Source organism: Typopeltis vanoorti, chromosome 5 (assembly GCF_054136105.1).
Source record: "Typopeltis vanoorti isolate ZY-2024b chromosome 5, IOZ_Tvanoo_1.0, whole genome shotgun sequence".
NCBI lineage: Eukaryota > Metazoa > Arthropoda > Arachnida > Uropygi > Thelyphonidae > Typopeltis > Typopeltis vanoorti.
Window position 1 is genome coordinate 102,761,952 of NC_143553.1, and position 27,641 is coordinate 102,789,592.

The following is a 27,641-nucleotide window of genomic DNA, read 5'->3' on the forward strand; positions in this document are numbered from 1 at the left end:
GAAGTCACCAAGGAGAATTATCTCACTGTTAGGATAAATAGACTATCTGATTGACTTGCAGAGATAAATAGTTTGGTAAAGTCATCATAGTTAGGAGAATAGTTGTGACAGCAAATAAAGGCAAAAACATATACCCAGTACAAAATCTTGAACCAAAGTAGATCGTATAAAGGGGATTCCAGATCTGATAACATTTGGCACAGGATATCAAACCTGACAAGTGTGCAACTCCTGCCCTTCTTACTAATGGCATTATGGAAGATGTAATGAGGAAAGTTGAGGTAATGTTGCAGATGATGCCAGTTATGTTTCAGTGGTAAACAACATATGAAGTTTGGATGACTGTAGGTGGTGTTGATCAAGTCAAACTGGATTTTTTTTATTACATGGAATTCTAATATTTTGTTGTATTCTTTTAACTTTAGTGGCTAGAACTTTTTATGCTGCCTATTATGGTAGTGAGTATAATGGGAAAATTTATAGAGCAGGGGCATGCAGCATTGTTGAAAGACTCATGGTTACCACTCCCACACAGAGAATGCCCAGACTATCCAATCAAGATATTTGTATGATTACTTTGACATTTTGGAACATTTGTGTCTTGAATAGTGTCTTTCTTACCATGTTACCATGTGTTAATTCCAGAGTGCCAATTTTGAGACTTTGGAGGGGGGTGGGCTGCCATCTTGACCAGGGGACTTGTTGGTGTCCATACAGTTTATATCCATTTACACCATATTTCTTGGATTCCTTGTCATGCTCTGTCTTCTATTTCTAAGCTGTTGTTACTACCAGCTTCCAGAAAATGTCATCTATATTATTTACATTTCTCATTTATATATATATATATATATATTAGCCTGTTTTATCCATAACATATTTTCTATCCTTTTCTCTATTTTTAACATTAACAATAAATTTAAAATATTGACACTTCTTGTTTTTATCTGTATCTTAGTAATTTCATTTGCTGCGAATGGATAGGTCTGGAAGTGGGAGTCTTCAATGGGCTAGTGCTTTATGGACCCAGTACATAAGCTACTTCAGGCCTCATAATTAGTATCATTTTTTGAGTTTCAACAGCATTGTTAAGGCAGTAGCTTTATAAGGATTTTCATATATACTTTTGGGTTTGTTTTAATTGTTTATTTATTTTTTTTAATAGACAAAATGATTCTAGGATAAGTTTGCCAAGGAGCGAACAATCCATATCTGTACAGCCCACAAGACAGTCTGCTCGACTTGCTGCTGCAAAGTAAGTGTAGATGCAATGCTTTGTTTGAATATAAGATTCCAAATTTTCTATATTCTAGAAAAAATCCATCAGATTTGATTTGAGACATTCATATTCATGTCTTTACATTGATTCACTATTGCCTGAATGCATATTATTAACAGCTGCTTAAGTTATAATAATGTCTTGGGAGAGATGAAGGCCATTATTAAAAAGCATTTTTAGTTGGCTGTAATTTTTTCACAACAAATGCAATAATAAGTTAAGATTTTGACATATCACTCCTATATATAAGAGGTTTCAGAATTATAACATATTAATGCTATGTATGGATAGTGTGATCTACAAGACTGGATTGTTGTCATTTATAGTAACATATACAGTGGTGAACAGAGGTGGGTTTTTATTGGCGGTTTAAAAAAAAATAGAAAGAAAAAAATAAAACACCATTGTTTCACTACAAGGTATGAATGGCATCTCTTGCGGTGAATAAACAGGATAAACAAGAACTATTCGCTTCCAGGGCGATACAAATTATTGTAAAAAAAATGAGAGAAACTGTTATAATATTATCAGTTGAAGCATATGAGCAGTGAAATGTGGCAGCCATCATGTGATTTCTAGAATTGTTTGGAGGTGATTAGCTGAAAGTTGAAGTCAGGTATGTTTAGCACTATATGACTTCTGCATTACTTCAACCTTTGTATCTCTTCTGTGTCTTGATCTTGCTGATAAGACCTTAATAAAGGTCAAAGCCAGTCTGGATAGTGGTCCTCCCTATAATGCATAGCATTATACACGCATGAAAGGAAGTGTACTTTGCATTATTGGATACTGCATTAATATGAAGTCATTAGCCATTACATTATAAGCAGCCTAGTCATGAAGATACCTCTCATGCAAACTTTGTTTGCTTACACTTGGATAAAGGATTAAATAAGAATATAATTTTTGACATCTTTAATTTAATTTATAACCAAGTGTGAAAAACTTTCAACATCCAAATGTTGTGCTCCTGAGCTAACACCTGTCCTGTATTGTCTCTTCAAGATTCTATACTAAGTTGGCACCTATCCCATCTCATGGAAGTAATTACATATCTAACCCATTCCAAAAAAAGGAGACAAAAGCTTACTATTCACCTACCGACCAATTACTATCGCCTCAATCCTCTCTAAAATAAGGGAGAAAGTTATCAATAGTCAACTTCTTTGCTACCTAGAAGTCAACTGGTTAATCAGTGACCACTAGTATAAATTCTGTCATCAAATCCATGGCTGATTTCTTAGCCTGCTTCATCCACCACTGGACACATGATATAGAAAGGTTTGGAAAAAGATGTGTTGTCACCCTTAACATTTCCAGAGCTTTCAGTTGCATTTGACATCAAGGCCTGCTTTGCAGGCTGCCTTCCTTTGGTGTACCTGCCACCTTCTGTAACTAGATAGCCAGCTTTCTTTCTGGTTGTTCACTGTGAGTCATGGTGAACGGCACCCTCTCTTCAAGCTTTGCCACCTCCATTCTATACATAAATGACCTACTCTCAATCACTGCAAATCCTATTCATAACTTTGCTGACAATAGCACTCTTCATTCATCCTATTCCTTTGACCATGACATCCCGTATATCATGATCATTTGCAACCAGTACCTTAAACACTGATCTTCTCCATACCATTCTTCAGTGGGCAAGGATAATGCAGTCACCTTCACTGCCAAAACACAGTCCCAAGGACAAACCATCTCTCTTTGGACTTATATTTCCTTCCAGCCTCTCCTGGCACAAATGCATCACATCAGTGGCTTCCTCAGCTTCTAAAAAACTAGGCATGATTTTCTGCTCAAGAAGCTGTTGTACAAATCCCTAATCTGAACATCCTTAAAAATTCTCAATACTGTCCAGAGGAGAGCATTTCAGCTCGTAGATGACCCATCCCTCACAAGCTCACTTCAACCTTTACCTCATGGATACACTGTTTTAGCTTTGTGTTTCTTCTATGGGTACTTCCATGATCAATCCCCATTGAATTGGCAGACATCATTCCTTCACTTGTTGTTGGGCCTGTTAAAACAAGAGCTACTCAGCATCCCTTTTCAGTACAACTGTAAACACACCAAACCTGCTTCTCCTCTTCTTCATTTATGGCAATAGATTTCTTCTTTCTCATTCCTTATCTACATTTCACACATGCTAATGAAGTACTATAGTTCTTGTACCTCTTGTGTGTTGGGGATATATATATATATAAAACTAGAATAATCTGGGAGTCTAGAGCATCCTTTTACTCCACTCCCCATAAACACACAGTTGACTGGAAAAGACTAAATCCTATGTAAGAGCAGTTTCTTCACTGGAGAACTGTATTGAAGAAAAGTTGTGAATCATCACTGCATTTTTTTAAGCAGTACTCCACTATTAATAATCTCGCTCCCTGATTGCTCGTTATTAGCCTTTTATGTGTGAGTGGGTGCATACCTTTTGCTGAATCTTGCTAGGACTTCAGCTTTTAATCTGATCCTGCTGCTCTTCTACAACTCCTAATACTATAACTGCAGTATTAAAACAATTCTTGATGCAAAAAAGGACATTAGTTCAGTGGACAAGAGCTTTAATTATCAGACTTTTGGCAGTTGGTGTATAACAATGTATACATTTTCTTCCTGTATATAGAGAACTGTAGGCCATCATCTGGTTATCTAGGATTAGGAAGTCCAGAAAATAAAGGTCATTATTACTTTCAGCTTCAGGATAAAGTGTATCCTGAAGAAAATGATACCCTAAAAAAATATTGATCTTCTGAAAAAAAGACATGTCATTTTGTGTTGGAGGATGACCAAGAAAACAAAAATACCATCAAAAAAAATTTCAGCCAGATAAGTTGCATGATGGTTAATTGCACTACGATAACGATATTTGATGTTTTTCCATGTAGAAAAATCCCGACTGTGGGAGTTGTGTGTGTGTGGGGGGGGATCTTTATCCCTCAGCTAATTGTATGTCTTATTTTCATTCATAAATTTTCAGATTTGCGGAGATTACAGACAAACTAAACCCGTATGATTCCAAATCCTCTCCCCCCCCAGCACTACCATTACCATATTCACCCTCTATATGGATTGGCTAAAATCCACAAACCAAATTCTCACTCCAGGGCATTGATCCTGCCAAAGCATCCTCTCTTATTATGACACTATCCTTCTCACACATCAAGAACACACTATCCTTCTCACACATCAAGAACTCAGCCAGCTGTAAATTGTGTTTAAAAAACTTTTAGCAGCACCAACCTCATGGTCATCTTTGTCATCTTCTTATTCATTAACAGTTTACCTAATGCTATTAGAACTATTTCAAGCTCAAGTTCTTGCTGGTATCTCAGTCTTAGGAGAGCAGAGGATATAGCTCTTGCTTTCCTTCCCTTAGTAGCTTCTTCAAAAAATTTTCAAAAGAATCTTAAAAAGAGTGCTCTATATGGATTCATCATTTATTCCCATTATACACACTACATTAACAATAGGTTCTCCATTTGGCTACATGAATACATTGTACATCTAAACAATCATCATCATAGAATCCTCTTCACTTTACATAAAGAAAATATAACTGCCCCCTCTTTAGGCAGCTTAGTCACATGCCAGCCTTATTTGGCTTTCACTGTTACAAGTATACCAAATGCACAGACACACAGGGAGGTGCATCATACTACCATCCCTCACAAACAATATGGCATTTTGAAAATATTAAAAAGTTTGTGAACTGAACAAAACTTGTTTGTTTGAATAATAGCCCAGATCAGTATTAATACTCTGTTCTTGTCAACTCCATTTACAACAACATGGAACATGCAGGTAAATTATTATGTCTGTACACGAATGCTAAGAGTATCAGAAACAAAGGGGTAGAGTTTGTTGCCTCAGTCAATATGTTTGCACCTCAGCAGTAGCACACTCAGGGTTTAATCTTGGGGGGGGGGGGAGCTTGGTGAGTAGACTATTTAATACATACTATGCATTGCATACGACCTATGACTGAGCATCTGCAATGATCACTAATTCATAAGTAGTATAGAAATAGAAGACATGACACAACATGAATTTTAAAAAATTAATTTTATTAATTCGGAAAAGATTTTTGGAAATTTTTCAAGTGTTTTATCCTTTTTCTTTGGGGAGGGGGACAGGCCCCTTGTCCCCCCCCTCTCTCTCTGGGTGCACCACTGGACCTCAGATACTAGGCATTAGTGAGACTTGGCTATCAGAATCAAGCATACTAACTGGTATTGAGTGTAAAGCGGTACAGTATATTTAGAAAAGATAGAGAGGAGGGGACATGCTGTTAATGATATCGGATGACTTGAAACCTATGATTGTAGTAGTACTACTACTAACAGTATTTTGTGTGGCACTGAGTTTGAAGCCATCTGGTGTGAGGTGGAATCTAATAAGATCAATTACATAGTTGGGTGTTGTTACAGACCTGGTGGATCGGTTGCTAGTGATGAAGAAATGCATCACCAAATAGAAAAGAGGAGTGCAAAAAGAGTAATCATAATAGGAGACATTAATTATCCAAATATTGATTGGGTAGCATTAGAATCTCAAAATGCATTTATTGAGCTGTTGTAGGACAACTTCCTCAAGCAGCATATGACAGAAGGAACTCAAGGTCAACGAGTGTTAGATTTGATTAGTATCAGTGGGCATTTCAGTTCTGCCTTCAGTTGGTGACAGTGATCATGTGGTACTCACTTGGGAAGTGACTAAGCTTATGAATAATTCTGAAAAGGTTACATGCTGAACTACAAAATTATGACCAACTGAGGAATGTGCTGAGTTCAGTGGAATGGGATCGGTTGCTGAATGGGAAGAATATCGACATTGTATAGGAAGCATTTGAACAATACTTAAATGATGCGATATCAGAATGTGTTCTGAAAGTTCAGAGAATAAATAGGGTAGGGGTCAAATGGATGTGTAATTTTATTAAGCAATAGATTCATAAGAAAAGGATGATGTGGAACAAATACAGTGTGCATAAGGATGATGTCTATTACGAAAATTACAAGCAGGGCTAGAATAGTCACAACTATTGTACAGAAAGCAAAGTCTGAGTATGAAAAGAAACTGGCTCTGCATGCTAAAGACAACCCACAAGAATTCTATCGATATGCTGCAAGTAAAAGAAAGAATGAATATGAAAGAATAACTTGACTGAATGCGGATGATATGAAGGTTAATAGATGCAGAACAGGTTGTTCATCTAATGAGTGCCCATTTTGTTAAAAGCTATCAACCTGGTGTATACAACATTGAGCTCACTGCTACCTCTTCACTGGATGAAGAAACTCAGGTGTATGAGGACGAAGTATTAGAGCTGTTGCACAAACTGAATAAGAATTCAGCAATAGGGTCTGATGGGATATCAGCACGTGTGCTAAAAGAGTGTTCAGCCGAACTGGCTATTCCTTTGATCAGGCTGTTTAATATGAGTCTTAGAATAGGGAAGATTCCACAGGAATGGAAAGAATGTATGGTAATTCCATTGCACAAGGGTGATGCAAAGACTGATGTATCCAACTATCGACCAATAAGTATCTCAGGAGTGGTGTTGAAGATTTTGGAAAAATTGGTTAAGGCTCACATTCAGAAATGGGTTGACAGTAATCTCTTCTTTGCAATGAGCAACATGGGTTTACTAAGGGAAGGTCATGTTTTAGCAACTTGTTCACATTCTGTAACAATGTTACCATTGAACTAGACAAGGGGAATGGATACACAATGATACTTTTGGATTTTGCTAAGGCTTTGGACAGAATACAGCATGTTAGTCTGTTGCATAAATTGGGGAAAATGGGTATGGGTTATAGAATATTATAATGTATAAGAGGATGGCTGACTGACAGATATCAAAAAGTGGTATATTGGGTATGTGAGCCTGCACAGTGGTACACTGTGCAGGTTCACACACAAAGTAGTGTACCACAAGGATCAGTGCTTGGTTCACTATTATTCAGTCTGTACATTAATGAGATTGGAAAGGATTTGACAAGCAACATACAGCTATTTGTTGATGATGCAAAGATAGGTAGGGGTAATCAGGAATGCTCCTGGTATGTAGTACTTACAGAATGATTTGAATAGGCTAGAATTGTGGGCATGGGAAAATGGATGTCAGTTCAATGTCAGTAAATGTAAAGTCATTGACTTTGGCATGATTAGATATCCAGTGTGGTATTATATTGGTGGGATTATGCTAGAAGAAACTGATGAGGCTAGGGATCTTGGAGTGTAAGTAGATAGGAAGTTTAAGTTCAGGGGCCATGTATGGAATACTGATTATGATGACAGATTGAGAATTTGTAGACTGCAGATACTAGCAAACAGGAGAAAGAGGGGATGATATGATCGAGACTTTCAAACTTCTGAAAGGATCATACATGATTTCAGTTGATGGAATTTTTCAATTTATGGAGGGTGGGGAAAGGACAAGAGGGTATCCTTGGAAGCTGAGAATGAATGCCACTGAGAATGGGGGTGAGGACTAGCTTTTTTCTCTCATAGGGTAGTGCATGATTGTAATGATTGCTATTGGATGTTGTGAGCGCAAGCAGTGTGAATGAATTCAAGAATACGTATGATAGCTGGTGTGTGTATAGTATGTGGCCTTCCCCGATGAGTCCCTGACTCCCTGGAGGTCTCTCTTAATAATAATAATTTCTTTATTGGGAGGGGATATTTGGTCAGTTCTCTCATACTAACAAAGCAACTTAGAAATTCAGCCAACTGCATCAGATGAAAATATAGTAAAATAAAAGATATCCCTTGAATACTCTAATAGCATTTGGGGAAGGAGCTTGAAGAAAAGAAAGACTAAGGACAGTCTATACACAATATAATGAATGTATATTACATGAAATAAGGCATGATCCAGCATCATCCCTACTATTTTCATAATTGTACCATTATTAATACAGTTAATTAATTCTGTTAAAGACTACTGAGAAAAGACTATTACTCCTTCACCTCTATTGTAATGTCTTCATTTAGTATTTTTATTTAGACAGTAGTAAGAATAGTATATTCTGATTCTGCTTCTTTAATCCATATGATTTGAAATGTTCAACCACTTCAAAGATTAGTTTGAAGTATTTAATTTTATTTCATATACATTTAAGTCTAAAATGCAGTAATTTTAAAATAGATTTATTGATGAAAAATGGAAAAAAAAAAAAAAGTAAATCCTTAATTCTGTTAGATAATTACAAATTACATTTATAGAGAGATATCATAACTTCACAAAAATCAATGATCTTAGTATACTTCATTGCAAGCTACATTGTTGCTTGGAAAGAAGTCAACAGACACCATAGTGTGAAGAATAAACAGCCATTGTGTCCACCTTAATAAGATATAGGACCCAACAGGATTGCTGCAATGACTGCAGCAATCCTGTTGGGCATACTTTCCACAAGCATACAATAGTGATCAATGGGAATGTTGAACAATTCTTCCTGTAGGCATGTAATGAGGTCCTCGGTTGTGGGGTGGATTCCCTTTACCTCACCTGACACTCTAGTTCATCCCACAGATGTTCAGTAGGGTTGAAATTGGGGCTCTGTGGAAGGCATTCAAGTGTGGTGACAGTCTTGCCCACAAACTATGCAGTTAGAGCAGCAGCCCTTGTAACACGGTGCATTGTCTTGGTGAAAGAGACAGTGGTCAGTTCCATAGGAATACCACAAAGTAGGAAGCAGTGCATTGTCTAGAATGTTCATATACCTCTTGTAGTTCGATGTCCGTGGCACCACAAAGGTCCGAGACCAAACGAGGAGAGACAGGACCATATACCATCACACTGCCACCTGAATTTCATAGCTGGTGTTATGCACTCTACTAAGAGACATTCATGCCCACACCTGTCTATCTGCTCAGTAGAGGATGTAGTGTGATTCGTCACTCCATAGCACAACTTTCCAAGCTTATACATACTCTTTGCACTGCTGAAGATGATGTTGCATGTTGGTTTTCAGGTAATGTGGGCTTGCATATTGTGGTCCAATCATAGAAACCCATGTTGTGAGCATCAGTTCTGATTTTTTTTTGTGCAGATTCATATTCCAGTTGCCAAGAACTTCACATTAAATGTGTCAGTCAGCGAATGGTGATTTTTACATATTATCCTCTGTAGCACTGTATAGTCACGTGTTCAATGAGTCTGGTGGGTCCTCCAGACTCACCGAACACGTGACTATACAGTGTCTTCCACTGTGGGTAGCACTTGCAATTGACTCCTTGTGCTTCCATTTCGGTATGGTATCACTGATTGTTGACCTGGGATGGCCTAATTTGTTGACAATTTGCTGAACTTATAGGCCTGCAACATGGCATCCTATCACAATGCCTCTTTCAAACTCTGTCAGTTCCCTTCTCGCAGCTATTTCACCTGGACACAGTTGCACTGACTTGAGAGCATCATACTCCTCCAATTTATATTGGCTATAAACACGTAACTTACATGGCACAATAGATCTTGCTCATGGGAATGCCCATTGACTTTTTTCCAAGCAGTATATACCAGATTTTCATTTTGTATTAACTTATACTGATTATGGCTCTAAAATTCACGTGGTTATATCCCCATTCTATAGAGCACAAGAAGAAGAAGTTGCAGTGGTTGTCAAGCCAAATGGAAGGTCCACGTCCTCACATGTTCCATTATCTCCTGTTAGACCAAGAAATGGGTAATTCATATTAATGGAATTTACTAAGATTACATTTGAAACAATTATTCACTATTAAATAATGTGTCATAAATTTGTTTATTATTACAAGTTAATGCCTTAGATAAATGAGTAGTTTTAGAAGGGGGGGGGGGGACTTGCATATGTTCTCATCCTGATGAAAAATCAGGAGGATGAGGATTTAAGAATGGGTCTTGTAGTCAGTTACTCATTATTATTATAGCAGGCTGCATGCTTTATTTTCAAATAATTCTTACACTTTGAAAACCTTTATTACAAATTACTGAAAGAGAGAACTTGGATATTTAAGAAAAACAACTCTCAAAGTTTCCAACAATCCTACTGCTAAATAGAACTCTACTATTTTTCAAAGACAGTTTTGATGAGAGTTTTAATGTGATACTATTATCCATCTCTAGTGCAAACAGTGACAAAGAAGGTTTAAAAAAAAAAAAAATGTGGATAAAATATACAAGCATGATGGCAAAATTGAGGATTCAAATTGTATACTGATTTTTTGTATCTTGAGGTTAGGCTTTTGGAGAATCTTGCGACATTTGGGTTCAACAGGATTATATGTAGGAGAAGAGAAGAGAGTGCGAATACACATGCTCCCCTTAATCAATTTACTTTGAGGTTGACAGTGCGTTGGACAAAGGAGATTTATATACAGTAATATATTTAAATTTTTTAAAGGTGCTTAACAGATTACCACATATTAGATGGTGTTTAAGTTGGGTCAAAAGGGAATGAATAACAGATTAATGTATTAGGAGATTGACTGTCCAGTGGGTATCAGTAAGTGGTGTATGGAGAAGCAGTGTTAGAAATGATGAAGGTACTAGCAGTGTCACAGAGATCTGTTTTAAGGCCACTATTTTTATTATTATTTTATTTTATTTTTAATTTTTTTGTGGCTCATTCCCACAGAAGGTTGTGAACCTATAGTACATTAATACTCTGGGTGGGGTAAGGTGATTTTTTTAATATTTTTTATTTATTTTTACATAATTCAGAAATCCTGCCCTTGAGAACCAAACATGTAAATTTTTCAAGCCACTTCATGCTTCCTGTAAAGGCAGTTGTGATCTCTCACCAGGAAATGTAATAAATTGTCCATGTAATAACAATAATAACATATCCATGCTACATTATGATTTAAACCTGGAGAGTAGACATGAGTACAATAACCTCTGTCAGCCAGGTTGGCAAACTTGTATGTTAATAATATTTAACATATATATAAATTTTAATGGTAGAGGCTTAATTAGAAGAGATATTGTTTGTAGATACTGCAAAATTGAAAAGAGTTTTGAAACACTGGTATGTACCTCTCCAGGAACAAGTGATGAAAAAAAAAATTATGTATGGATTGGCAGAAGAATAGTACTACCAGTTTTTGTGTTGATAAGTGTATGGTGTTACTGTTTGGAAGCCAAAGATAGTAGAATGTTGTGTATTCTGTTAGAAATATGAAAAAGCTAAAATTAAAAGAATACATTATTAAGAATTATGAGGTTAACACGATGGATTATATTTTCACTATATAATTTAAGGAAATTACAACGTACTAGGATATACATTAAAATAAATTTTAATATACTTTAATATTTCGGCAACGTCACGTTGCCATTTTCAAGAACTTAAGTACAAGACACATGCACGCAGGCACAACAAAACAGTAAGCGAGGAAGAAGTAGGAAGCTATTATTTCTCCTAAAGTCCTGATGGTGCCCTCTAGCGGGCAGTGTTGGTATTCTTGGGCGATTGGGCTGAAGGTCTTCTGATGTAGGTTTCCCAAATTTGAGGCAGTCTCATGCAGCCAAATTTGTTGAGGTTTGGATCGTTTCTTAGGGTTGAAGCTGATTCCATGAAAAGCCTTTCATATTTGTATTTGCTATGGTGTATTATCCTGGCTTTCTTCCACCGTATTCAATGGCAGGTATCCAGCGCATGGTCAGCAAGACCAGAGTGGCTGTATTGGTGAAAACGTATGTAGTCCTTGAAAACGTATGTTTTGCAGACGACAGCACATTGCGCTCCTCCCTTTCATTTAACAAACCCTACTCTACACAACTCACTTCAACCCACAGAGCATTAACCACCACTGCTGTTAATTTTGACCTCCAAGCCATCCTCCAGTGGGGCTCAGATAACCTCGTCAACTTCAACGCTAGTAAAAACCAGTTCTGTCTTATTTCTCACAAAAAAAGAACCATTTTCCCCCAGCATTATTTTTGATAACACTTGGAATTACCCTGAACTCAAGCCTCTCCTGGCATAAACACATCACAACCATTGCATCCTCAGCTTCCAAAAAACTAGGTTTTTCTCTTTCACTCAAGATGTTACTTCACCTCTAAACGGCTTTTAATCTTATACAAATCGCAAATCCGCCCAGCTATCAAATAGTGCTCTCACATTTGGAGTGGGGCTCCTAAAACCTCCCTCAAAATGCTTGACTCAATACAAAGGAGATCAATTAGACTAATAAATGACCCACCTCTTACCAACTTGCTCCCCTCACTCTCACATAGATGTTTGGTCTCTGCAATTTTTGTATTCTATAAATATTTCCATGGGAAATGTTCATCTGAAATAGACTCAATAATTCCCCCTACTCTGTACTAAGCCCATCGGAACACATACAGCTGATGCCCAACATCCTTTCACAGTACACCTTGAAACCCATAGAACAAGTTTCTTTTCCTCCTCCTTCATCATTGCTACTGCTGTACTGGAACAGTCCTCCTCCCTGACGTATTTCCCAGGAATACAACATACAGGCTTTTAAATCAAATGTAAACAAGTTTCTCCTTCCGATTGTATATGTGCCCAACATTAAAAAAAAAATTAAATTAAATTTTAAAAAAAAATTCCTATCCACAATTTTCCTCCAAATCAATCTATTACCTGTCAAGACTCCAACATTATCAGATCTTATATTTCTATCTTCTAATGCACTTTTTTACTGTATCAATCCACCTATATCTTGGTCTTCTTCTGGATCTTTTTCCTGCCAACCTGGCAGAGAACACTTGTTTTGCTAATCTTTCCCTCTTCTATTCTGTTTAAGTGACCATACCACCTGAGATTAGCTCTGTTAATACATTCCTGAATGCTAGCAATGTTAAGTTCTTTCCTAATATATTGTTTTTAATATGATATTGCCACTGATGCCACCTTGGAAGTTTTTTCCCCCTTGGTTAGACTATAATAAATTTAGTTTAATCCTTTATCCAAGTGTAAGCAAACAAAGTTTGCGCCTGAAGTATCTTCAGGACTGAGACAACTCGTGGTAAAGGTGGACCAAGCTCTCATCACTCCTTGTCTTAGTATCTCCCATAATGCAAAGCACATCTCCTTGCAGACATGTATAATGCTATGCATTAAGGGAAGGGTCACTACCATTGCTTCCACCTAAGTATCACCACCTCGGGGTCTGGCTCCCACTGATGAGATCTCAATAAATGTCTAAACCAGTCTGGGTAGTGGCCTTTCCCTTAATGCATAGCATTATACATGTCTGCAAGGAGATGTGCTTTGCATTATGGGAGATGCTGAGACAAGGAGTGATGAGTTTACAATCTTCACTTAAAATTATGCCTATGTAGTTGAAATGTTTTACTTGTTCTATAGGTTCTCCATTCCCAGTGCAGTTGATATTTTCAATGCTTCTGCCTATTTTCATTGTCTTTGTCTTGTTATTGCTGACCTTCATGAAACTGGAAATACTTAAGTAAAATTAGTTTTTATGCAGATGTTAGTTACCTAAACTCATTATTCTCTGTCTCTACCTTGATTCTAAATAATTTTCCAACATTGAACCCAGATGCAAAAAGAATTTTGGAAAAAAATGTATGGTTTTTAGTTTTGAGTCACTTGGACCTATGTCTAGAATTAACATGATTGTCTACACAAACTTGGAAATTTCATATTGATCAAATTTTAACGGTAAAGATGCAAACACAGATTGATAAGAAAATAACTATTTATTAACTTAAATGCTAATATTTCGCTGGTATCATATCCAGTATCTTCACAGCACACAAACAAAGTTTGTTACAGTAGTGAGACAACTGCAATTCGGTGTAACAGTGGGACTAGTATGAGTAATTGTAGCTTGCAACACAAAGACTAAAGTCCTAATTAGGCGCCATCTAAGTGTTAAAAAAAAAAAAAAAAAAACAGTAGTCCAAAGTTTTTTTTGGGGAAAAAAAAAACAGATATTAATTTGGTCTTAGGATGACTGTCTTCCAAATCTTTGTTAGATTTATACAGCCATACTTGTTGAGGTTTGGAGTATGTTTCACGGCATCTGTTGTTCCAGGAACAACCTTCTCTGACTTGTAAAAGCTTCTGTGCAGTACTTTTGTTTTTTTCCAATTGATCCTGTGTTCAGCGGTATCCAAAGCATGGTCTAGCAGACTGTGGACATCTGGCTCAATGAACCAATCTTAATGGAAAATATATCCGGCACTTTCGCTATGGCAAGTCGGTTCTGGCAGACCATGCTTTGGATACCCCTGCACACAGGATCAATTGGAAAAAAACAAAAGGACTGCACAGAAGCTTTTACAAGTCAGAGAGGTTGTTCCTAGAATCAACAGAAGCCTTGAAACATAAAACCTCAACAAGTATGACTGTATAAATCTACCAAAGATTTGGAAGACAGTCATCCTAAAACCAAATTAATATCTGTTTGTTTGTTTTTTCAAAACTTTGGACTTTTTTTTTTTTTTTATTTTAACTTACATGGTGCCTAATTAGGACTTTAGTCTTTGTGTTGCAAGCTACAATTACTCATACTAGTCCCACTTTTACACCAGATTGTGGTTGTCTCGCTACTGTAGCAAACTTTGTTTGTGTGCTCTGAAGATGCTGGATATAATATCAGCAAAATATTAGCATTTAAGTTAATAAATAGTTATTTTCTTATCAATCTGTGTTCGCATCTATACCGTTAAAATACAATCAGCATGTGCGATGAACACATAAGCCTTTCCACAGAGTTGGAAATTTCATGAATGGTCTAATGTTTAAAAAAAAAGTTCTATAGAAAATAGTATATGGTCTAACATCAAATCATGATGGGTGGGTCAAGGGCTATGATTTCAGGTTAGAGAGCCCAGACTTTCCCTATTCCCTATATCCTTTGAATAAATATAGAGAACTTCTATTCTTGATTATTACATGGGAAAACTCACAATAATAGTCCCAAAAGAAGGTTGCTAAGAGTTTTGCTGACTTGGCTTGTTTGCCATGAAACAGATTATATCTTTTATTTCCATTCTTAGGATTGACACTAAGATTCTAGTTCAGTGATAGACTTGCATCTCATTTGAAAAATGTTAGTACTGTTTGTGGTATCCCTCAAGAAGATGTCTTCTCAAATATTTCAAATCTATGTTGAAATATTTGAGACAATTTTTCTGTCATTTCTGGTGTCTGATCACATTTCTGATCTAGAATATTCTTCTAATGCATATTCTCACTTTTTTTTTATTTTCATCTTCTGGTATTGCTGATTGCAATAATTCCTCCACTTAAGACACTTCTAATGTCTCTTTATTGCAAATACATCTCTGTTAGTTGGGTTTAGCTTCACTGATGAATTTTTGCTTTCTGACAGATGGATTGTATTCTGTTAGTCAAATTCATTGAATTAATATAAAATGTTTATGATTTTCATTGTGATTTAATTATATTTACTGTAATTCCAATTCAGACTTTTTTTAAAATTCTCTCCCACTGATAGCATGTGAATGGTGAAACGTTAACAAGAAAATCGCCTGTGCAAGTAACAGGCAATTAAAGAATACAATAATTTTTTTAATATAATGATCTTAATGAATAATTTCTATTTTCATAACAGAAAAGTGAAAATGGTTTTTTTTCACCACTTTACAGTATACATTCATCATAAGAAACTAGAATATATATATAATTAAATAATCTTAAGTGACAGTATCAATGATTGTCTTATTTACAACAGTCTGAAATCAACAGATCCATACCATTTATTAACCACACTAGTTGCTCTTTATGATAAGTAGAGAAAAAAAATTGCATTTCCCAGTCTTCTAGCATCTTCTCTGCCACAGTTCCAAAATGGATATTGTGTAACTCACTGTTTATAATATCCTTTCCAAACTTGTTCCAGTATTGTATATTGTATAAGGAAAATAAATTTTGTACTTCATCGAATCTGTAATCATCTGATGTTATTACTTACTTTATGGTATTACATAACAAATCATATAAAAACAAAATAAACTAGACAGGGTTTTGTTTATACTTTGTATTAATTAATGTGCATCTAGATATTGCTTAGGTAATAATCTAATTAGGTAATAAAATACTCAATTTATTTTGTTCTTATGTAATGTTGTTAGTTAATATCATGAAATAAAGTATAATATGAATAATAGCCAACATCTAAACCTTGCTACATGGCTGTTATCATCTCACAATGACAATAGACAATAAATGCAGTTGTAAGATGCAATTTTCATCACTGCTTCATGCTGATTCCTTGGATGAATGAAGTATCTTGCCTCTGTTGTACGAATACATTTCTTGGATGAAAGAGCAAGATTACACTTTGTAGGGTTTACTATGAATAGTCAACTATAAAAGCTCTTCTACAGACTAAAAATTTGCTGACAATAAAGGATCAGTATGATGGAGTCGAAAATTATATCTGTGAAATAACCTTTGGTGTTCATCATTCAGGTGAGTAAAATTTATTTCAAAATGCCACTCTCCACATATTTTCTCTTACAAGAAACAATTTTTTTAAATATTTAGCATAACAAAGGGAGAAAGAGTGGTGAATACAAAACTGATAAGTTCAATAATTGTTCTGATTTAAATCCAGAGAGTATTATTGAAACGTAAGTGAATCAGTGTTTAATCTAATCAACCAGAAAAGATCAATGTTAGATATCAGTATCATATCAAGAAAACTTTCTAATTTTTATTTTTTTTAATTTAAATGTTTTAAAACTTTAATGCTAATTCATTAAACACAGCAGAATACTGAGTAACAAATTGCTAAATTAATTTCTGTGTTTCAAATTCATTTTTGGCATTTATCCTTAAAGATTTTTGTTTTACTTGACTCATTGAATATGTTTTGTGTTCTGTGGCATCTTCATGAGCAGGGAAATTCAATGGATCTTAATGAAATGACTTTGAAGCTAAGAGATTATATTAATATAGTAATTACATAGTATCCAGTATAAAAATTTGGTTGATTGAAATTGCTGATTAATTTGTAAGTAGGTATTTCAGTTATCTACTCTTCAGGTTAACATTAGCTCACCATAAGCTCAGTGATTATCATAATTCCATTAGTTCTGTGCTTATAATTGTTTAAACGATTGAGACTCAGATGCCCTTTCAGATTAGTACGATTGTTGAATAATTGCATATGCTAGGATGGAAGAAAAATAAAAGGTAGAGCGAATAGAAAAGACCTTTTGATTCTACAGGGCGATTGGAATGCCAAAATTGGAACAGACATCAGTAAGGATTTTCTCCAATTTGTCAGACCATATGGCTATGGGAAGACAAATAGGTTTTGAATTGATCAATTTTGCTTCAAAAAATAAACTGACCATTACTAACACTTATTTCCCCATAAACCTTCCTGAAGATGGACATGGACTTCTCCTGATGGTAAAACATACAACCAAATCGACTTTATCCTTGTGAGCACAAAATTTAAAAACTCCAACTTCACAAGAACCAGATCATTTCCTGGAGCCGACATTGGCAGTGACCACAATAAAAGATATAATATAAAAAAATTAAAAGATCCCCAAATAAATACATTATATAAACACAAATTAAAACAAATTTTTGACACAAGTTTCAAAAAATATAATAATATTGAATCTAAAACCAAATACTTCTCTCAAAAGATAACTGAAACAGCTGAAGAAATTTTTGGATACGAAAGGAAAGTCAATAAACTGTGGATAACCAAAAATATTTTGGACCTGTGTGACGAAAGAAGAAATTTTAAATCTCATATTAATAGTGATAGCAATAGAGAACAGTATAAAAATATTACCAAGATTATAAAAAAAGAAGTCAAACACGCTAGAAACTTATGGATACTAGATGAATGCAAAAATATAGAAGAGGACGTAAATAAATAATTAAAAAGTATAGAAGATGAAGATGGAACTCTTATCACGGATAACCAGAAAATAGTTGATAGGTAGAAATGTTACGCAACCAAGCTTTTTCAAAAAGACCCCCAACTGACTGATGATATTTTGGACGGAATTTTGCCAGGAGGTTCAGAGGAAGGAGATTACCCAATATTAAAAGAAGAAGTCATTGCAGCAGTTATCTCCTGAAAAATAGAAAAATCACCTGGAATTGATGGTGTTACAATGGAACTGATATGCAAAGGAGGCGACATCATCATAGACACCTTGCTAAATTTATTTCAGGATGTATGGAACACAGAGACTTGGCCTTCTGATTGACGGACTTCTGTCCTTGTACCTATTCCTAAAAAGGGAAATAGCAATAAATGTAGCAACTATAGAACAATAAGCCTTATTAGCCATCCAAGTAAAATACTGTTAAAAATGTTATTGTCAAGAATCGAAAAGAAAATAGAAAGCAGACTATCAGATGAACAAGCAGGTTTCCGGAAGTCCAGAAGTACAATCGACCATATTTTTACAATACACATAGTAGGTGAAAAATACATAGAACATAACAAAATAATCTGTCACAACTTTTTAGATCTTCAAAAAGCTTTTGACTCAATATGGCACGAGGCATTATGGAAAATTTTAGAATATTATGGTATAGACAATAAAATCATTAGGATTATTAAATCTCTTTATTCCTCATCTGATATAAGAACTGAAATTAAAAATTACAGTAGTGAATCGTTCTGGGCAGAATGGGGTGTAAGACAGGGATGTATCTTGTCCCCCTCTTCTTTTTAATTGTTTTCTGGAATATGTCATAGATGAAGCTCTTCATGAATATGACACTGGAATAGTAGTTGGCGAACTGAAAATAAACATCTTACGTTTTGCAGATGATATTAATCTTCTAGCAGAAAGTGAAGAAAAATTACAAGAGATAACCAGCCGCGTTTTCGGAACATTAAAAAAATATGGATTGTACATAAACCTACAAAAAACAAAAACAGCGATAACCTCAAAATCAGACATTGAACTCTCAAAGATACAAATTGACAATAAACAAATTGAGAATGTAAACAAGTTCACTTATCTAGGAAGTACGTTGAGTCAAGATGGTCTCTCAAAAACCGACATTAAATACTGAATTGCTAAGGCAACCGTGGCCCTACAGAAGTTAAAACCATTATGGAGAGATAACAGAATAGCAATCACAACCAGGCTAAGATTAATTGACACTTTAGTGAATTCTATCCTATAGTGTGGTTGTGAGACCTGGACTTGATGGAGGGAAAAAGAGAGGAGACTCCATTCTTTTGAAATGAAAACTTACAGAAGACTTTTGAGAATTCCCTATACCACTCATGAAACCAATGAAAATGTCTGAAAACTGGTTGATTCAATAGACTGGGGAAAAAAGGAAAAAATATTCTGACAGTCATCAGAAGAAGAAGACAGATGAAATGTTTTGGACACGTGGAGAGGGCTAATGCCATTCCAAAACAAGCACTAGAAGGAATCGTTCTTGGATCAAGGGTTAGGGGCCGACCTCGATTAAAATGCACTGATAACATCAAAAAATGGGCAAATTCTTCCCTTTCTTAACTGACATCAAGAACAAGAGACTGAGATAATTGGAGGAGGCTAACAAAGAATATCACCTACCAGCCATGAGTGACCCAATGGTCCATTTAGGACTACGGAAGAAAAGAAGAGAGCTGAAATGTGCTCATACTCTGTGTACTGAAAACGGCAGCAATGAAACCATTTCATTTTGTCTAATAAAATACAGTATATTATGCAGTATCCATACAGCGATAAGCTTGCAACTTGACAGATAAATTTATTTCTATAAGTGTGGTACATTTTTACACATTACTGGAAGGACACTTTCTCACAACATGCAGAAAATGTATTAAATATATCAATTAGAATTTCCCAATTCTTTTAACATGAAGAATTGGAAACAGCTGAAAAGCAAATTCTGAACTATTTGAACACTGTGTTATGTATTCCTAGTTTAGTATTTTGAAGAAGTCATTATCCGAAGTTTAATCTACCACAACTCCCCAGTACACTAGCTTTCCTCATTCTATTATCTATATCAATATTAATTTTTCACTTTAACAAAAAATGACTGATTTTGACCCCATGCAAGAAAGGTCACAAGACCTATAACATTACAATGCCATGTGTGGGCAAATGATTAAGGAGGAAAATGTAGCCTGTCGATGTGTTTCTTAAAGAGTGGGATGTTATACTCAATGGGAAAAGCAGTATGGGGGGAGTTTGCTCCAAAGAATAGAGATGAATGGAATGAATGAAGCTGGTGAGAAGTTAATTTGGTGTATTCGAAGTTGGATAGGGTATGGGTGTTTGCCAGTGGCTGTTTTCTAGTTCTGTGGTCAGAAGAAAGTTTCGGAATTGTAGCAGACCAATTCAGAAGAGCAGTGCCCATGAAAGTACCTATAAAAAAAAGGCACTGAAATAGAGCACTTATGATAAAGTGACTGAAGGAAGTCTTTAACTGGTAATTAATTTACGGAATTAACAACGCATATGAAGTATTTTAATTAAAGATAACTTTAATGAATCATTTCTATATTTCGGCAATGTCACATTGCCATCTTCAGGAACATAAAGATATGGTATGTGCACTAAGGAACTTAACAAAGCAAATGAGGAAGAAAGTAAGAAACTACTTTTGTTCCTAAAGTCCTAATGGTGCCCTCTTACGGGCTAATTTGGTAGTCTTGGCAGTTGGGCTGAAGTTCTCATAATGAAAGTCTCCCAAATTTGGGGCAGTTTCATGCACCCAAATTTGTTGAGGTTAGGAACGTTTTTTAGAGCTGCTGAAGATTCTTTGAATAATCTTTCGTATTTAAACTTGCGCGATGGATTATTTTTGTTTTCTTCCAACGAATTTTATGATGGGTATCTAAGGCATGGTCTGCCAACCCAGAGCGGCTGTACTGGTGAAAACGGATGTAGTCTTGGTGTTCTGAAATCCTGATATTTGTTGTTCTGCCTGTTTGGCCAAAGTAGGACAATTTGCAGCTGCAAGGGACCTGGTATACACCAGGTAGGTCTAGGGGAAGTGGTTGGTCTTTGGTAGAGCGGATAAGGGATGCCAACTTTTTATATGGTCTGTAACAGGAAGTAAGGTCATATTTTTTGAGGATATTAGTTATTTTTTCAGAGATGCCTTGGATGTAGGGGATAGTGATAGACTTGGTGTAGTCTTTATTGTGGAGGGGGGGGGGGGTTGTGGTTTATAGGTTTTAGTATTTTTTGGATTTTTTTGGGGTTATAGCCATTGGCTAAGAAAGTGTTGAGGATGTGGTTTAGTTCCATAGTCAGGGCCTTGTCATCTGAGCAGATTAATTTTGCCCTGTTATATAGTGTTTTTATCACACCATATTGTTGTGGGGGGGGGGGATTGCTGGTGAATGTATCTGCCAGTGTGGGTGGGTTTTCTGTAAACAGAGAAAACCAAAGATCCATCAAGCTGGCGGGTGATTAAAGTGTCTAGGAAGGGGGAGGGTGTTGTTTTCCTCTTTTTCTAAGGTGAACTGGATTCTGGGATGTTGGTTGTTTAAGTGTGTTAGGAAGGAGTGGAGTGTGTCTGAGCCATGTGGCCAAATGGCAAACACATCATCCACATAACGAAAAATAGTGGGTTTTTGTGGGGCGGAGTTTAAGGCTTTCTCTTCAAATGTCTCCATAAAGAAATTGGCCAAGGGTGGGGAAAGTGGTGAACCCATGGCTGTCCCCTCTATCTGTTTGTAGAACTTTCCTTGCCAAACGAAATAGCCTGAGTTCATTGTGAACTGAAATAGGGCTGAGATATCGGGAGGAAACTTGGCTTGGATGAGCTCAAGGGTTTCTTTAAGTGGGACATTAGTGAATAGGGAGGAGACGTCAAAACTGACCATTATGTCAGTGTGTTGGAGTGTGAGGTTTTCTATACTGGCTTTAAAGTGGGCTGAGTTTTTTATGTGTGATGGTGTGTTGCCAGTGTAGTGTGTGAGCGTTTTGGCTAAATGTTTGGCTAATTTATATGTGGGGGAATCAATGCCATCCACTATGGGACGCAATGGCACATTTTGTTTATGTATTTTTGGGAGTCCATATAATCGGGGGGGGGTCTAGAGTTATAATTTTATGAAGAAATAGCAAAAATATTTTATTTCTTCTATAAGTAGATTCTCTACGGAGAATGCAGCTGATGTTCTCAATATTTCTGTCTATTTTTCCTAGATTTTCTTTTTTATTACTGATTTTCATACCAGATTTGTTTAAGTTATTCAGTTTGATTAGTCTTAATCACTTGGTATTAGATTTATTTAGAAGTAGATGTTCTGAGTAAAGGCTGATTTTGATATCAGATTCTGCTGCATTCCTTCATAATGTGATTTATATAGATGATTATATAATCACACATATAGTGCATAAAAATTGTTTATTGTACAAATATTTCATCTTGCATATTGTAAGGCATCATCAATGTATGTATGGAACAACAGTAGTGAAATTTGAATAGAAATAGTAGTGTACATTAATTACATTAGGATCCCTCTATATGTGCAATTACATGTTAGTTGGGATAAAAGCATTATTGGGCTTTAAAAAAAATAAAAATAAATAAAACTACTTAAGACAATTGAGATGACAATTTCCCAAACTTTAGGGATAGAAAGGACGATCATTAGGATTAAGAAGATTATGAATTTGGTTGATGGGCTTGAAGTCATTCCTTATAATTGCTACATGTTCAGAAATGCCCTTAATGAGTTCTGTGGGTACTACTTACCTTGGATGCCGTGTGTGTGTGTGGGGGGTAATTATTTTCTGTGTTATTTTAGGGTTGTATCCATTTAGTAAAACCCATTTGTTTGATAATTTCCAGTTCTTGTTGCAGAAATCATTTAAAGAAACAAATTTTGTGTGCTCTAGGCACTGAGGATTTTATAATACTCTACTTTTCAGATTAATAATGAGCAGATGCATTATGAATATAACAACCTATAGAAGTCAGTTTTTGGTGGAGAGAAGTCGAAAGTGATCCATCAGTTCCCATTTGATATGCATGTCCAAAAAAAGGAAATTCCTCTTGATAATTCTTTTTCTATTGTAAATTTAATTCAAGGATGTAAATTGTTGGTTTTTTGTAGAAATAAATGGAGTTCTCGCTCCATGTTAGAATCACACAGAGTTCATCTTCATGTTTAATGTTGAATACTATAGCTTCCCCATCCTTTTCCCCTGAACATATAACACCTTATAGGCATTATTTAGCATTACCTCATCTACAGTAATATCAATTGAAACTTCTCTCATTTTTAACCCTTGTATTTTGGTACTTTTCTAATTCTTTGGTTAATTCTAAAGTTCCACTTCATCCATTGTTACTTATTACATTGCTGGTGCCAATTCTTCTAATGCTGAATTTGTTCTATTAACTGGTCCCGGTTCCCTATTATATTAAGCGAATACATAATATCTGTTGTTTGAGTCCAAACTTGCTGGCACCCATCCTCATCTATTTATTATCCAGGTAAATACTTAATAAGATAAGAGTGTACTGTGCTAAGGTGAGGATTCAACGTTGGTCAAAAGTTCTGGTTATTTCTGAATGTTTCTTACAGTTATCTAGAGCTTTTTATCCTTTAAGTGACCCATTATAAGTACTTTAGTGCTGTTGGGCATGTTAATGTTGTGTTATGTGTTTGTATAAGGAAATTTTTAATAAAGAAATATATTTTGGAGGTGGGGATCAGCAAATAGAGGAAAGAGAGAAGATAAACTTGTGTGTATGAATAAACACTTTCATGGTGCAGTTATTTTTTCCTGTTTACAGTTAGTTTTTCCTGCTTTTCCCTCACAGATAGAAAGACTGCAAACATATTTTATAGTAGTGGTGTTACATAAAATTATGTATAGAGTAGAAATTGTTATAATTCATTGAGTTCATGCCATTGCAGCTAGATTTTAGTTTCCTGGTGAAAGGCTAATTTTAATCATGATGAAATTGGGTGTGTTTTTTGAGCAGGCTTCTTTTGTCTTACTAATGATTTTATCATTAACAGATCAAGTATCACAACAACACTTACTAACATTTTTTTTTTTTTTTTGTATTGGACACTGGATAAAAAAAGAATTTTTATACAGTGTTCTATAAATGAAATGTTATTATTATTATTCAGGCCTCCATGGAGTCAAAAGACTCATCGTGCAGAAGGTCCTTCTTAGGAAACATAAAGTCTATCATTCCACTCCTTAAACTCATTGACCATTCTCGCTCTCACCACCTTATCAGGCAATTCATTACACTGTTCAACCACCCTCCATGCAAAGAAATAACTCCTCGTAATCTTGCTTACAGCTTCCTTTCGTAACTTTCAGGGATGGCCCCTTGTTATCACTCCTTCCTTCCCTACTTCCTCCAGTACAACTTCTCCAATAGAGTATGAAGTGTCTCAAACCTCAAGACCTTACATTTTGCTGCATTAAACCCCCATTCATTTGCCCATCTGTCTAGCTTATTCAAATCCTCTTGCAGGGCTATCGCATCTGCACTATTACTAATAACCTTTCCCAGCTTCACATCATCCACAAACAACTGAATATACCCCTGCAATCCACTGACAATGTCATTGATATAAAGTTAAACAATATAGCTCCAAGTACTGAGCCCTGTGTGACCCCACTCGTAACCTTCTTCCTCCTTGAAACTGTCCCACCATACACGACTCTCTGATACCTATTGTACAGCCAATCCCGAATCCAGTTGACCAACCCGACATCCAAACCCATGTGCTGCAACTTAAATATCAGCTTATCATGTGGCACCCTGTCGAATGCCCTCGCTAAATCCAAGAAAATGGCAGTATATGCCTTTCACTCATCTATTGCTTTTGTAACTTTATTATAAAAGGCTAGCATGTTACTAAAACAGGCGCTCCCCCTTAATAAATCCATGTTGACTCTCACAGATAACATTATCCTCATCTGCCCAATGCTGTATACGGTCCCTCACTAATTTCTCCAAGATCTTAACAACTACTGATGACACACAAACAAGCCTATAATTAGACACTTCCAGCTATAGTGCCATTGCATAAGGGTAGTAGCCCTTATGCAATGGCACTATCACACCTTCCTTCCATTCCCTGGGCACCTTTCTCGTAGTCCAACATTCATTGAAAAGCCAGGTCAAAGGAGCTGTCAGTTCTTTAGCACATTCTTTCAAAACTCGTGGTGAAATACCATCCAGTCCCACAGATTTACTAACATTCAGAGTACTCAGTATTTGGAACACACTCTCCTCCTTTACCTTTAAACCTCGAACCTGCTCTATCCCTCTAGTATTAAAATTTACTCCTCCAGAATGAAATACTCCAATAAAGTGTTCATTGAACAATTCCACTATGTCTTTTGCATCAGTCACTCTATTCCTATTTCTATCTCACAATGTCATTCTTCCACAATCATTTCTCCTCCTACTGGCCACATAGCCAAAAAATTCCATAGGATTTTCTTTTGATATTTGGGCCAGTCTCTTCTCATATTCCAGTTTTGCCTTTCTTACCATACTAGTCACTCTCATGGCCTGTGTCTTATATTCTTCATGCATCTGTTCTTCACTTTTCTATTATATCTCTTCCATAGCTTCTTTTTCACATGCAGTTCCTGTTTAATATTGTTTGTCATCCACTTACACCAAATTGTGTCCTCTTCTTCACTTGTGGAATACAAATGAAGAAGAGGACAATTCCTTCCTCCATGAAACTTCCCCAAGTGGATATCTAAAACTATTATAATCACCTACCTTATAATTTCACATACGTTCTCATCTCTTTGATATTCCTGCATGTCTGTCATCTTCCAAGTCAAAACCTCATGATCACTCTCTCCAACTGGTGGTACATATGTCATCTCAGTTATTATCAACTCTTCTGTTGCTATGACCAAATCCAAAATTCTTGAACCTCTTGTTCCCTCTATTACATGCATCTTTCTCTCCCCAATTTATACTGCTGTAGTTAAAATCTCCCATAACAATCATTTTTCTTGCACTTGCCAAGCTCGACTGTCTAAGTATCTCATGGTCCCCACCCTCTGTGCTTCTTGGTTTGTAGCAACATCCCACTAAATAGCCTGTCTTGCCCACCTCTACCTCACACCATATGCTTTCAAAATCATTAGTGTCACTGCCTTCCAAAGCCCCACTCTTAGAGGTTATATGTCGTCACTTATCATAAGCAGTACTCCACCATCATGCTTTCCCTTCCTATTTTGCTGAAAAATGCTGTACCCTGCTACTTGTATTCCTGTTATTATATCCTCTTCTGTCAACCATGTCTCAGTGATCCCAATAATCTTTGGCCAGGCTGTTGCTATCAGCACCACCAATTCCTCTCCTTTATTCTGGATACTCCTGGCATTAGTATAAAGCATAAAAATGCTACTGTTTCTATACCTAGTATTATCCCCTGTAAACTCCACTGTCGGCACTTGTTGAGCCATCTCTCTTTGCTGCGTGCCTGATAATTAGTGATAGCCTTGGGCCAGCTATTTCTGATTGAGTACCAGTGGAGATTGAACTGCCCACTCAGTCTCCAAAGTTAGATAGGGCTAAATGGCCTTGCCTACTCCCTATTTACAGGAATAAAAAGGTGTTAGCTGATTTTTTTTTAACTCCACTGGTCTCAGCATTACCTGATGTCGCCCCAATTCCCACGAGCGGCCACCCCTGCTACCATCCACCCTGGGCATTCTAGTTTCCCTGCATTGACACACCGACTTCTTCAGAACAGCAATCTCTCCAGATGCCTACGTCCTTCCTCATTCAAATGCAAGTGGTCTCTTGCATACAATTCATTTCTGTCCTCAAATGACCTCCAAGCATCCAAATATTCTGATCCTCTCTTCTGACACATTCTAGCTATTATGTTATTCAATATTACTGCTCTTATGCTCAGCTCGTCGCTATCTTACCTAGGCAACACACATACTATCTTTCCTTTCTGCGTTTTCTTTTGTACCACTTCAAGCAAGAATCTCATATCTCTCGCTGCCCAATTTACATTGCCTCTCAAGTCATTCGTTCCTATCATCATTGAGTCCCCGTACATTACACCTCTTACCACCCTGTTCCTTGATTGCTCACCTGCATCCCTCTCTCTCTCTCCTCTGACACTTTCTCTCTGTGTTCCCCTACTTATCTGCCTTCCTGACATCACTCTATCCCTGATTCCAGCACTCCCTCGCATTCTTCTCATTCCCTTTCTCCTACTGTTTCCATTCTCTTCTCTTCTATAATTCCCATAACTCTGTCATTCCCTCTCTTCTACTGTTCCTATTCTCTCCTCTTCTATCATTCCCATAACTCTCTCACTCCTACTCTGATTCGCCTTGCATTCATCCCTTCCATTCACCTAATCTCATCTTCCACACTTTTCATCTCATTCCCTAGACATTCCACCT

At 36.3% G+C, this 27,641-nt stretch overlaps 1 protein-coding gene across 1 annotated transcript in view; it reads left to right on the plus strand.

The window, feature by feature from the left end:
- Positions 1-27,641, plus strand: part of LOC150106699 (sister chromatid cohesion protein PDS5 homolog A-like) — a 670,786-nt gene that overhangs the window by 609,027 nt on the left and 34,118 nt on the right. The window contains exons 31-32 of the mRNA XM_090393290.1: positions 1,166-1,255; positions 9,883-9,975. Coding sequence (XP_090249416.1) covers positions 1,166-1,255; positions 9,883-9,975 — 183 coding nt within the window. The remainder of the gene's footprint in view (positions 1-1,165; positions 1,256-9,882; positions 9,976-27,641) is intronic.